The 13,723-nt window shown below is 38.0% G+C and overlaps 1 protein-coding gene across 1 annotated transcript in view; it reads left to right on the forward strand.

Annotated features, from left to right (window-relative positions):
* Positions 1-13,723, forward strand: part of LOC104480684 (oncostatin-M-specific receptor subunit beta) — a 36,681-nt gene that overhangs the window by 1,090 nt on the left and 21,868 nt on the right. The window contains exons 3-6 of the mRNA XM_086771164.1: positions 1,477-1,619; positions 5,787-5,883; positions 9,820-9,983; positions 12,639-12,798. Of these exons, the coding sequence (XP_086627290.1) occupies positions 5,811-5,883; positions 9,820-9,983; positions 12,639-12,798 (397 nt within the window). The 5' untranslated portion in view covers positions 1,477-1,619; positions 5,787-5,810. The remainder of the gene's footprint in view (positions 1-1,476; positions 1,620-5,786; positions 5,884-9,819; positions 9,984-12,638; positions 12,799-13,723) is intronic.

Raw genomic sequence — 13,723 nt, forward strand, 5'->3', positions numbered from 1 at the left:
ACCCTGAAGTACATAATGTTTTCCTGTTTTGGCAAAGCTCTTTAGAAAATCAACAGCATGCATCAAAGAGCTTTCTATTTATCAAAAACCAGGAGATAAAGCTATCCCTAAGAGATCAAATGATTACATGCCTATCAGACCTTAGTTACAGAAATTCCTTTGTTCCGCATGCAGCTTTTAAAACTTGTTGCTCACCTGTGAGATCACAAAGGCTTATTAGGATCTTTCAGTGTCTTGGACACAGATGTATTTTGTGTGCTAGGTATAACTGAAACCATCTTTAAAATTGCCTGGGAGAAGAAAGCCTGCGTAGAAGGACTAAAAGAAGGGTTCATCTGCTTTAGAATTTGGAATCTCAGCTATTCATTTTTTTCACAATTCAGAATTGTTGCAAATTAATTTTTCCATAAACAGTGTGACATTTATTTTGAAGAGGGATCTATTTAGTTGTAGGATGCTTTGACAGATGCTACTTTACCAACACTTGATAGGTTTCCCGTGGCTTGACACTGCTTCCTGTTTCAAGTAAAACTGACTCAGCTGGATGTCAGCTCTGCACTGTTGATTTCACAAGGGATATTCTGGGAACTGCAGGAATCAGGAGAGCAGAAGCACACTTCCGTGCAGAGTCTTTGTACAAATCATTGACTTAGGGTATTCTAGCTCATTTTGTCACTTACCTAGTTATCTGTTTATTTAAGAGGAAAAAAACACCTCTGGAGGATGAGTTAGTCTACCTACGGTCTGGTTTGCTTTCTAGGGGTCCTCTTTGGTGGCTATGGAAGGATTTTCTTAGGTTTTGGCACTAAACACATCAGTTATGTTAGAGACCTTGTACTGTGTGGTATGAATATGAATTGTGATTCCTGTCCTTTGTCTGTCTGTCTGTGAAGCACAGGAAATTAGAACATAGGATTAAATACAAAGTATTATTAATCCTGCATTTGCCTCACTGACAGTCCTCTTTCACATTTGGTTTAGGAAAATTTGTCCAATGATTTGAAGTCCCTATCTAATACTCTTCTTTAAATGGACAAAGTTTTCTGGATCCTAGCAGCTGAAAACATTTATTTTCCCAGCTTGTGTCCAGGCTCTGGTTCATTTGAGGATGAGGGTTGTGACTGGCAGCTGTTTTAAATAAGCAAAGTAAAGGGCATTGAGAGAGGAAAGTTGTATGAAGTATGATTTAAAATATGTGACTTTAGGAAGACTGATACAAAACAGATTGAGTCTGCAGTTCGTATCAGGGGCTTCGTTTTCTTATACACATGGGTATTCCAGGCACTGCAGCAGCCTGTGCACGGTATAGCTCCAGCTCCCAGCCAATGACTCCTGAGTACTATCAGCCTGATCTTGAAAGAGGTTTCAGTTGAATTTTGATGCTTTAATACCTTTGAAGAGAGGTCTGACAAAATGTTTATCTTGGGCATGTTTACCAGATGAATAACGGGAATTTCTTTTTCCTCTCATCCATAGCATCAGAAAAGCATTGGCCTGGCTGGGACTGCAAGGATCATCTAAGCCAGCCTTTTGCTCTGAAGGAGAAATAGTTTACCTGGAGATGTTTATTTAGACTATTCACAAACTACCTACTGAAGGAGACTTTATCTCTTACCAAGGTAATTTGCTCCTGTGCTGTCTCCAGTGCTAGAGTGATTGCTCTTTGTCAGGTTTCTGACCAAGTCCTGTTGCTGCTGAATATTATTGCAATTGCTGCCGGTCTCCAAAATGGCTCTGTTCTGTTGATGTATCGACAGAAATTAATCTATTGGTTAATTTCAAGTTAGGGTGAGGAGTACTGAATCCATGCACGCCCCAGGTTACATTTTTCCAATGGGAAGAATTGCAACTAGACTATATACTCATGAGTCAAAAAAATCTATCAGTGATTCAGGCTACTGACTGACAAGACTAAGCAAGTCTGCTTCATTTCCTCCACAGATGTTGAATTTTTAGGAGGGGGAAGAGTATAATGTAAACTGAAAAATTTCTTGCTCAGTGAGCTTCTGTAGCTCTGACAGATCATTTTCTGGCCAATCATCCTCAACTTACAGCTTAGTATTATCCCCCATTTTATAGATCATTTTACAGTGTGTCCCAATAACCAGATTCATCACAGAAATTAGAACTGTGACTACTATTGTTAATGATAGCAAGGAATTAGAGCTTAGGGAGGTGATTAATTCCTTCTATTTGGCACTTGTGAGGGCATATCTAAATTACTATGTCCAGTTTTGGGCTCACAGTACAAAGAAGGCTGACGAATTGGACTGAGTCCAGAAGAGAGACACCAGGAGACTTTGGAGGCTGGAGCACATGTAGGAATCACTGAAGGAGCTGAGTTTGCTTAGGTTTGAGAAGAGAAAGGTAAGGGCAGCTCTAACTGCAGTCCTTGCCTAACTAATGGGAAATTACCAAGAAGACAGAACTAATCTTTTTGCAGAGGTGTACAGTAAAAAGGCAAGAGGAAACAGGTCAAAATTGTAACAAGGAAAATATAAGAAGAAAAATATAATGAGAAAAATGAATATATGAATATAAGAAGAAAAAACCTTCACAGCGTGGATGGTTGAGAACTGGAACAGGTTGCCCAGAGAAGCTGTGAACTCTCCTTCCTTGGAGTTCTTCAAAACTCAGCTGGACTAACTGCAGTGTGATACTGTGATAGAATAGAAAAATGCCATTGCAAAATTATCTTAATGACAAAAGTAACTAGAAAGGAAGAAGTATTCAAATAATGTGTCTTCAGTCTGTGTTCAAAATAATGGCACGAGAGCTTCTTGTTCTTACCTGCAATTCATGGAACAAAGTACACAGGCATTCCAGGTTGGAGCACGGGATAAAACGTGACATCTCTTAGATTTAAAATAAGTCAGCAGTGACTAATTCTTAGATTAAGAACTGTGGCATACTATTCTGGTACTCATATCTTTTCAGACTGGCAAATCTGAACCAAGCTGTTCAGCAGAACAATGCTTATGATTGTCACTTTTCCTGTGGCATTTGACAGTTGCTCACTGTTTCTCAGAGGTAGTACTTTGTCTCTTTCAGGGTGATGAATTATTTAGATACCTAAAAAACTTCCCTGGCTTCCTTTGTCGTTCAATTATTTTCACTTTTGTCAAGGATATAGTTAATCTATTATCATTTATTTTTAAAATTAATTTCATAATGTATTTTGTACAACTGTTTTGATCCTCTTTTAAACTTTGTAACCAAGACAGGGATTTTTAAATGATAATTTTACAGAAGTACTTAATTATTGATAACACAGAATAAAGTGCTTGACATTAGTTGGTAGGAATTATTGTATGTGATTAATTACTGTATGTGATTAATTTGATAGTCACAGGCAGAAGTTTCTCTGTAAAGATTATTTAAGTCAAAATACTACTCGTATGTTAAGGACTGTATTTCTCTTTTTCTTGAATGGTGTTTTATTTATTTGAATTTACTTCTTATTCTCTTTTGTTAGAGAGTTCCAGAACTTTCCCCATGAAAACTGGTTTGGTATGATTGTGATACATATTATCACAATTTATTATACAGTGTTAAAGTACATTATTAACACACAGAATAATGAAAAGCATTGTAGCTGTCTATAATATGTTTATATTCTGATGGTCGTTTGTCATATTACACTACCTTTTAGTAGCATATGGCGTTTGTACTATGCGTCAATAAAAGTGATCTATGCTGTGTCATTAGTGAACTGACAGCGTGAATGACTGGAGAAATATAGTTAAATTACACATTTATTTCAATACAATAGCTGAGAATGCTTCTTAAGAGCAGAAAAGAATTTGGATTTGTTTTCCAAATAGGAAGTAATTTAAACAAATAGTCTAGTATGTCATGACTTCCACAGTACTTTCCCACATCCCAAAAATGTTGGATTTAAATGATGTATGGCAAATAGGGCAAATAGCTTTGTGTTCAAGCCCAAAGATGTTTACAAAATGAGGAGTCCCATGGGGTTAAGTTTTTGGCATGCTGATATAATAAAGTCAGGAGTTACGTCACTGAATGTAACTGACCACCCTTTTATTAAATTGATCTTAGAGCAGAGAGGCCCCTCCCTTGACTTTAAAGGCAGTTTTACTTTAACTTTTTTTTTTTTTCTAAAAAAAGACATGCAAGATATGGCTTTTTGTCTCAATATTCGTTTTGTATAATTCAGACGAATAACAATCTACTGAAGAGTTCCTGGAAGTTTTAACATAATCTGCCTTGCAAAGACTTATTTTTGTGTCACTTACTTGCGACTCACTGCTCTGTAACAAAGAGCCATTCTGTCATGTTTATTCTAGACAAAACATATGAAATTATTTTCCCTTTTAGGTATTCAGTTTGATCAGGTGATAAAAAAAGTCTAAACTTAGAAAAATCTGCGACGAAGCAGATTTTCCTAAGTCAGTTCTTGGAAGAGTGTATTAATTGCATGTGAATTAGGCCTAGATTCTCAACAATATTTAGATTCTTTATTCCTGTTGATTTTAATGTTGTCCAACATTAAAATATTGGTATAACAAAAAGAAAGACTGCAGAAGGCTATGCATTAGGCAGGGCAATGCTCACCTTTTAAGTCTGGGGGCCTCCATGTGCAGCATTTGTGCTCGTAAGGGAAAAGCTGGAGCATAGTGCAGCAAGGGTGCTTGTTGCAAGTGTTGAGCCCTGGATTGCAGTGCTGCATGCAAGACTCTTCTACATTTTTCATATGACCTTTAGAAACGTGTTGGGGGGCGGGGGGTAGAGGGAAGGTTGAAATGTTTTCTTTTCATCCTTTGGAGAAATTCAGAGCTTCCCCAAACCAATGAATCTAAGACAGGGTCATTAAACTTAAGTGTCTGTAGCACTGAAGTATTAAATTGAAGGTTTTCTGCTAGGAAGAAATTCTGGACCAAATTCCGTCCCCTTCTGAAGTCAATACAAGTTCTGTCCTTGGCTTTAGTGGGAACAGAAGGTCATCCTGGTTATCTGTCCTGCTAAGCAGTTTCAACTTCTGTTATAGAAGCAGTGGTAGAAGACTATTTATCAGTATTCTGCACAGCGCCAGAAATGTAAAAAGTGGAAATGAAGTTAAAGATAACTTTATATGTAGTCCTGTTCCTGTTGCTTGGATTCCTGTACCCTCTGTGCTGGAGTGCTTTTAACCATACTGCTGCTGAATGTGGACCTCTCCCAGCTACACGGGGGAGATTGCAGGTGATTCATGTCTTCTGAGATCTGACACACGGTCAATCCCTCAGGGCTGGGCTGTGCAAGTCTGGAGTTTCATCCTGTCGCGGTGTGAATGTAAAAGCTCTGAAAGGAACACCAGCAAGAGCTATGTTGTGCTTGAGATTACCATCTTTCTAGGAATGGAACTTGCTAAGACTTTGATATGTGTATTTCAACTCCAGTCTAACTGAAGCCCTTATATAGTGTTCTGGATGCAGGAGGAAAGCCAAAGTGTACCAGGACAAACTTTTAATATTCCTTAGAAATAAGTGGAGGGAAATCTTTAAAGATATTGTGTATTCTATTTTTTTAGATTAAATTGAACTTTTTGAGTGTGGTATATTTTTCCCTGTGCTGTAACCAGGTCTTAAAACCAAGAGGGTTTTTTTCATTCCTCATGTTTCTTTGTCCATTCTTCCTGAATTTCTCTTAAACTGCCTGGAGTGTGTACGGTTGATTTTTTTATTTATTCGTTCTTAAATATAGTAATATTATCTGGACTGTTGTTTGGCATGCATGTCTCATAAGAGAAACAAATAAATAGAAACGTATTCTTTCCTGATTAGTCTAGAGCAGGAAAAGGCAGATGAATGATGAATCACTTCATGATTCTGGCAATATTGCTCTCCCTGAGGACTTGCTATGCTACATACTCACAGCAAGGTAAGTGTCTGAACATTCGCTTTTTTATTCGGAAGCGATCTGCAACAACTGAAGCTTTAGACTTGCTCATTTGTTAAGTCTCCTGTGATTAAGCAACATGTTACGTGCTTAATCAAATTATTCTCTTTGGTAAGGTGAAGCAGCAACTTGTATAATTACCTTTTGTAAGCCTATCATGCAAAATTGCCTGTTGAATCAATAACTTGCAATGATGTGAAGCCAGAGTATATTTATTTACCTGCTCTCCCTCTGTCTCATATGTTTTTGATCTGTATTCTATCATCTTTAAATAATTTATTTTTTCTTTGACAACTTTCATGCTTTTCTACCTCTTTCCTTCACTTTCTCTTTTTTGTTTGTCTCATCTATGAAAACTTCAGCACATCTGTTGGCTCTTTTCTGATTGTACCATGGATTCCAGGACCAGATTTTTTTTCTTACACTTCACATATGTATCCAATACAAAGAAAAAAGCAAATACACATATTCAGAGGGAACAAAATTAAATATAAGGGTAACATTCCAGAAGGCTGTTTATTTTAAGGTAAAAGTACTGCTTGAACTCTTACTGCTGGCAATAGTATTGGATTATTATAATAAAAAAAGAAAAGTAATTATTATTTTTAATTGACTTTTCTGTGACCACCATTAAGAGGGCAGAACTTAACGTGGCTATATTCTGCAGTATAAAAGTTGTATTGCCTTACTTAAGTTGGTGAAGGAAGGAGAGAGGTAGGTTTTTTGTTTAAATGTATTTGTTATCATACTGAAGGGGGTAATGTATCTGTTTCAGACTTCTTTGTCTCTCTTCAGCCTTGAAATGCATGTGTTCACACTCCATTCACCCAAGGTGCCAGCTCCTCAGTTTTGAGTCTCTATTACCAATGCCCCTAGAGTGGCAAACTTTCTAACGCAGGCAGGTCTGAACAGTTACTGCATTGTGTTGTAACTTGTAACAAGTAACTTGGTCACTTGTTTTCACATGCAATTGTTCAGGAATAAAATTAGTCTCTGTTGTTAATCATAAAGCTATCCATATAGTCTTGAGTTAGCATTCAAGTTAAAACAAATCTTAAGATGCCTTCCTGATTTAACTTTGCTAGGAGGAGAAGATTATAACTGTGAATGCTACAAATATTTCTAAATGTGTAAATTATACTACAAAAGTATTTTAAGTCCCACCTTGTAACTCAGTAGTCTTCAAGATCTTGGATATATCCTTGACTATACTGTTTCTTCTCTTTGTTTGTACTGTGTATAAACCCTGGCTGGTGATCTGGATTGTCTTACACCAGGCGCTGAGGAAAACAAGATTATGTGAGGTCTGAAGTTATTACGTCATCTAACTAAGAGGAGATAATGGAGGGACACTCATACAGATGAAGAAAAACCAGAAACTAATGAGATCTTTGGCTTTTTGTCTATTAAATGTGGCAGGTGAAAATATTCACATGGTGAGAAAAAGAGATGAAATTTTAGCTTGGACAAAAAGAGATAGATGTAGAGAAGAGAGGCAAGCTCATCATCAACGCAATAGGCATAATAGTGACAATTAGAATTGGCTAGAGAAGGAGCAGAAAAGACAACAGGGAAATTTTGAAGATACACAGGGGTTTATTTTAATGGTGCACCCTGAAAAGGGAAGGGGTTTTGGCCAACTGGCTGGCCTTTCTTTCAGGCATATTTGTTTCCTTTCCCTGGGAGTCTTACTTTATGCCTGTGAGTTTCATTGAGAGACTAGCTGGGTCCCTTCCTTTAGCTTTGTTTGTTTGTGCTAGGCTCACCTATCTCCTCCAGTTGCTTCAGCACTGCAGAAGGGAAAAAGAGGAATAGCAAGGGCGAGAGCTTTAGGTCAGCCACCTATTTGCATGTATGAAATGAGATACCCACAGAGGCTTGGTACATAGTGCTTCAGGTAAAAGGATGATGAACGTACGGGTAAGGTTGACCAGAAAGTGAGCAGCTAAGATTACACACTGGAGAGGAACAACATTACAGTAAATTCCTTAGCATAAGTGGAACTTAACAGCCTTTATCTTGTTTTTATGGTGAAAGTCTGTAGAATGTGGGGAAATGAAGTGTCTTGTCCTACCTTCCCAAAATAATACAAGATACTGTGCTTCCACAGCTAATTTTATGGCTCACTTTGTTGCTTTGGTTATTCTGGCTCCTTGCTTGGTCGGTCCTCGGCAGTGAAGGTAACACTTTTTCTGTTTTGCAGTAAAACCTACAATTGCTGCTCCCTCATCCTTTAGACAAGTGAAATTTATCCCCAGGCCTTCCACTTCATTAATTCAGTTCCAGACATCTATTATTTGTTGTAGGTGCTACATTTCCTTATGGTAGTATAAAACTGATGGCCATTATTTCTCAAAAGCAGCTGTCAAGCAGCAGGTATGTTTTTTTAAGGACCATGTCATAACTATAGCAAAAAAAAAGTAAATTTTACTTCTGCACTTGAAACTTTTTTGCATTTACTTTACAAGAAACACTCATGCTATCAATTTGTGCTTTCGTGTAATTTACACATGTTAATATATTTCCAGTAATTATATATTAAGACTGCAGTGAGAACTGATAGAAGGTGGGTGTGCATATGTATATGTCTATACTTTTTCTAAGACCAAGTGTTTGAACAATGAAACCTTGATGTCTCCCTCCCAGCATATCTGAAGAAGCCTATGCTAGTAGTTTCCTCTAGATTGAAAGCATATGGTTTTCATTTCAAAATGGAATGGATTAAAAATATACCAACAGAGTTTGTAGATGATTTACTAAAAGAGAAACAATCCTTTCTTTCAGCATTTTTTTTTAGAAGTTGTTACTAATGGTACAGTATGTACTTTCCTCCATTTATTCTTTTATTATAGACTGGACTTGTATAAACAACTAAGCAGTGTCAGTTCTGTATTCTCATAATTAATAAATGTGCTTATAAAGTATTATTTACTTCCTTTGATTGATGAGGGATTGTTATAACTGCTGCTTCTCTTGAGCCTTCCATTCCCTACAGTTACTGTAAAGGTCAGCGTGTAGGGAAACTGCTGCACGGTAGTGCAGAGCAGGCATCACAGAATAAGCTGCAAAACAATTTGGATATCTGGTTGCTGCCAGGACCATCTATCAAAAAGAAGATTCTCAGACTAAATTTCCTGAATGCTTGCACTTCTGCCATTAATATTCTGTAAAAGTCTCAGATAATCATTAGGTCAATGAGTGAAGCACATCTAGGAGAAACCACCGGAGGTGGCAGTTTTGTGCAAAGGAGCTGCTGAGGTCTCTAAATTCAACATGTCCCTGAGGACTGTGGCTATAGTGGGGCAGGGGTGCCCAGAATGAGTTCAGTTTTAGTAAAACAAACAGTTATTTCTGTGATTGCTTTTCTGTATCCTGGTCAGTATGGATTCTGACCCTGTTGTAACAAGCAGAAGCATCTTGGAAAGCAACTGTGGCAAAAGAACTGTGGCCATTTCAGTTCTCCGGCTTCATTACCAACCAGATCAAATGTAGGCATTTTTTTTTGTTGTTGTTTTTTTGTTTATTTTTCAGGAAGGAAAGAAGATACAGATCAGTGAGCACCATAGTTCATTTCTTCCAAGAGTTAGGGTTTTTTTGGGAGGGGTGACAGAGCAGACATCTAAAAAGAGAGACAACTCATAAGGTGACCTGTAATTTTCAGCAGGCTAGTGTTCCTTCCTTTCCTGGCACCAAAAGGGACGTCAGTGTGACTTTTAAACTTCTTTATTTTATTCTGGGAATTAACTCCAGACCCACAAAAGGATGGAGGTGCTTGCTGTTCATATCAATAGCATGCGTCTTAATAACTGGTTTTTTTTTCCTTCAGAACTGTCTGGTTTGAAACCTATCTTATCTCTAACCACTGTTTTTTCAGATCTGCTTTGCATTAATATCTTTGTATCCTCTTTGTGCTTCTAGAGTCCATTGTGTTTCCAGTAACATACTTTAATATTTCCAAGGATTTGGCTCTTCAGCAGCTGCTGGTGGAATGGGATGTTGGCAAGTCAGCACACGATGCTGAGCTAGCAATGTCTTTTGAAATACAAGTTCGTCGAACAGATGAAACAAGTACTGTGTGGACAGTAAGTGTATTTTTAAAAAAGATAGATTAGTTGTTTACAATATAAAGGAAGCTAAAGGAAAATCAAATGTTCAGATGCATATGCAGATAGCTTTACTGTATAGGTTTATGATTTATAACATAGTATTTACAAAACTGTACTAGAAATACCTCCATATTTCACTAGGTGCTAGACTTGGTCTAATGTTATGCCCAGTTTTTGTGCAAAAAGATATTTGCTCAGATCAAGAAGTAATTTCCACCTGTGCAGAATGTAGATAGGCCTTGCATACCCTTATTGAGGGATTGTGGTGGGCAGTTAGGAGATCTGAGTTTGAAGGCCTCTGTTTCCTTTCCAAGGTGCAGGTCCCCTAAGAGGCCTCCCAGAAGAATCTCTTACATTGCTCCTAAAAGCAGTCTTTTTTTTGGTAGCATGATTGCTGCCCTTCACTGGGGACTAACTGAGCCTGAATCATGTTGCTGCAACTCCTCTCACCGTATGAATCAAACAGTAGTCTCAGTGTGAGCAAAGCCTTTTGAGCCCTGTGCTTGGCCCTCTTACCTGTTACACTCCCCTCTTCTAGTTAAGGAAGAAGTAGTGACATCTCTTTTGCAAAGTCCCTAACATGTAAACCAGCCAAATTTTCTGAAGAGGTGGAGGTCACCCAAATCATAGGCTTAGGCCTGCTCCCAATGTTTTCCCTAGTTCGTGACTTCAGTGTGAGAACTTTTGTCTCCAAAGAAAATTTCCTCTCTTTTGGATCTGACGAAGTCTTCTGGGAACTAAATGCATGTTTTAGGGATATTATAACTTCTTGTGAGTCATCTGCTGGTTGAGCTATGGAAGAATATGAAATGCACATGTTAAAACTTAGTAAAACTGGAAAAGTGCTCTAGCTCATTTAAAGCTGCTGTTTGTGAGAAAGCATATAAAGCAGAGAAGGGCTTATTTTTCTGAAACCAGAAGTCAATAAAATAAGATGGGCACAGTTAAGAATTACTGATCAGCCAAGTTGGTAGTATTTTCTCTCTGAGTTTGAAGAACCACATCTTCATGCAGATGAGCTCTATGCAGTTCAGAAGATTTTGACCATTTTAATACATGGGGTAGGATTTTTAACACCCCATGAGTAAAACTAACTGTGAAGTCAGAAATTGGGGCTGTATAGCTACAAATTAAGTGGTTATTTGGAGTATCCTTCCAACAAACTCTTATTAATTTGCTGGAAGAATGGAAGAGTTTTTAAAATCCAGGGATATAGTCTGTTCTGTTACTCATAATAAAAGTGACAAGGAAAATAAACAGAGTACTTTGGAAGTCACTGCCACACAGGAATGTGCTTGCTTCTGTGTTTTTCTGAAGACAACATACTAATAAAGAAACTCTGTGAGCCTTCTCATACCAAAGCATGGATAGTCTATATGACTTCCAAAGCAGTGACTACATTCCTCAGTGGTGCTACAACTGAGAATTAAGTTGTAGACTGATTGCTGAGTTTTTCTCAGAGTGGTAGTCTTACGGAAGTGCAGGTGTTGCCAATGGAAAGCCAAAATGGAGAGCAGTTCTCTAGTTGTCACTGTGAGCCAGGGCTCTGGCACAGCTCATACGAGCAGCAGGGATCTATATGCTGAGAATCTGGAATGGTTGTTTTAAGAACTGAAATATATGTTTTGTTCTAAAATGTCATCACAATTACAGATGATTAATATAACTTCTTGAGCCATTTTTTCGTGCTTCTTATGGACTCATGCCGGAGGAGATTCACATGTGGGGTACATTTCCATCTGTTGCTATGGTGCCCTGGTTAGTTTGAGTTGTTGTGCCATATATTGGTACACCTCATTTTAGTGCCCAGGTGGGCCTTACTGAGAGGGTACAAGCTGAGAGAAATTTGTAAAATATCTTCTCTTAAGAGAGCAGCTGAACATTTTATGGCTTTTGGCTGTTTGTCTGCATTTGTATAATCCAATATGAAAATGTTTGCCAAATTACAGAGCATTTAGCTCTCATGATTTTTTAACTCCATTTTATGTTTCAGGGTGTCCTTCTTCTGTTACCTTCATGGAACTCTAACAGTTTTGGATGCATTTTTTCATGTTTCTTGCATGTGCATGGTACAGCAGTCAAGCATTTTGGGGAAATCAGCAGATATTTTCCTTCTCTGCCTATCACTGATGGTAGTACTGTCCTCAGATGCTGTGCCTCAGAACTACAATGAGATGTCGACCGACCAGTGCAGATTCCTACTGTAATTTAAAGCCAGGGATATGTAACCCAGAACGTTAGACAAGGTTCACTTGCAGGCAGTGGCATCTGTGCGCGCTATTACTCATGGAACAGAAGGCACATATAACCCACTGAAAGTCTCTGAGAGTAAATCCATTTCATGAGAAGCAGGGCCTGACTCAAAACTGTGATGTCAGAATCAAGGAATCAACTAGTCTTGCCAGCACGTCAGTCACTCCACCGCTGCTAGTACAGATTTGTGAGCAGTTACTTAGCTTACTAGTTACTTAGTAAGAGATCATGTGTAGCAAGTGGGATTTCAGAGATTCATTTTTCAAAAGCATTTTCCTCCTTTGAGCTTTCTCTCTCTCACTGCTTTTCATTGTACTTCTGAAGTGTCTATACATCACTGTGCTTTCAATACTTTGCTTTACTGACCTTTGTTTGTAGGAGTTTCATAACGTCACACTTAATAAGTCAGGAAAGCTTCTTCATTGGATATGGGATTCAGACTTACCTTTGGAATGTATGTCACACTCTGTGAGAATCAGGAGCAAAGCAGAAGTATCAAAAATCTGGAGTCAGTGGAGTCCATGGGAGACTGTCCCAGGTAAGCAAAACAAGACTTTGCAATATTGGTTTTATTTTTTCCAGTACAGAGCTAGATTGTAATTCACTGGTGACTATAGCAATGAAGTCCAGTTCAGGAGAGAGGGCATCAAATCAAGAATTTATTTTGAACACTTCTTTCTCTGTAAGCACTAACCAACTCTTTTTTTTCTCCTCTCTCTCTTTTTTTTTTTTTTTTTTTTTTTTCCCCTGGCCATAATAGCAGTTCTTCAGCCATTGCTTTAATTTGCAGCCTATCTTAAGCTGAGTAGACCAAAAGTGTTAGAGCTTTTCTTGCTCATGCATTAGAAGAATGCAGCACATAGAGTGGGATAGGGTCTTGGCTAGGCTCTAGCATAGCCTATCACCACGTCAAATGCAGCCCTGGCGCACACCTGGGGAGAGGAGAGGAAGCACATAGCTATGTTACTTTTGTCTGGGGTTCATATCTGTGATTAGTGTTAAAGAAGCAGAGAGAAATGAGCAAATCAGCTCCTTATGGCACTTGGAATGAACGTCTATGAATTATATGAGAGTAAACAGGGACTGAAGCAATAATGTAATTAATGATATCACAAAAACCTTTTTTTTTTTTTTTTTTAGATTACAATGGCTTACTAGATCAGTTTGGTTTCCAGTGAATTTTGTTTAAACAAAATATGTAACTGCTTTAGAAAAAAATGACTGCAATGACTTTGTAAAGAAACACTGTTCTTGTTTGGAGCAGCAACGGCTTTTAGTTATGGGTGACTTCATGGGTTGTAGAAGCATCACAGGTCCATATACTTGGATTGTGGCACATAAATTGCCCATCTCCCTCGCTTTATATAATGGGAAGTAGGATGCAAGACTCCCATTCTTTGTCACTAACCTCAGTCTTGGAGATTTTATTTTTTTCAATTGAAATAGAATTACGAACAAAAAAT

The sequence above is a fragment of the Chlamydotis macqueenii genome, chromosome Z (assembly GCF_036417535.1).
Source record: "Chlamydotis macqueenii isolate bChlMac1 chromosome Z, bChlMac1.mat, whole genome shotgun sequence".
NCBI lineage: Eukaryota > Metazoa > Chordata > Aves > Otidiformes > Otididae > Chlamydotis > Chlamydotis macqueenii.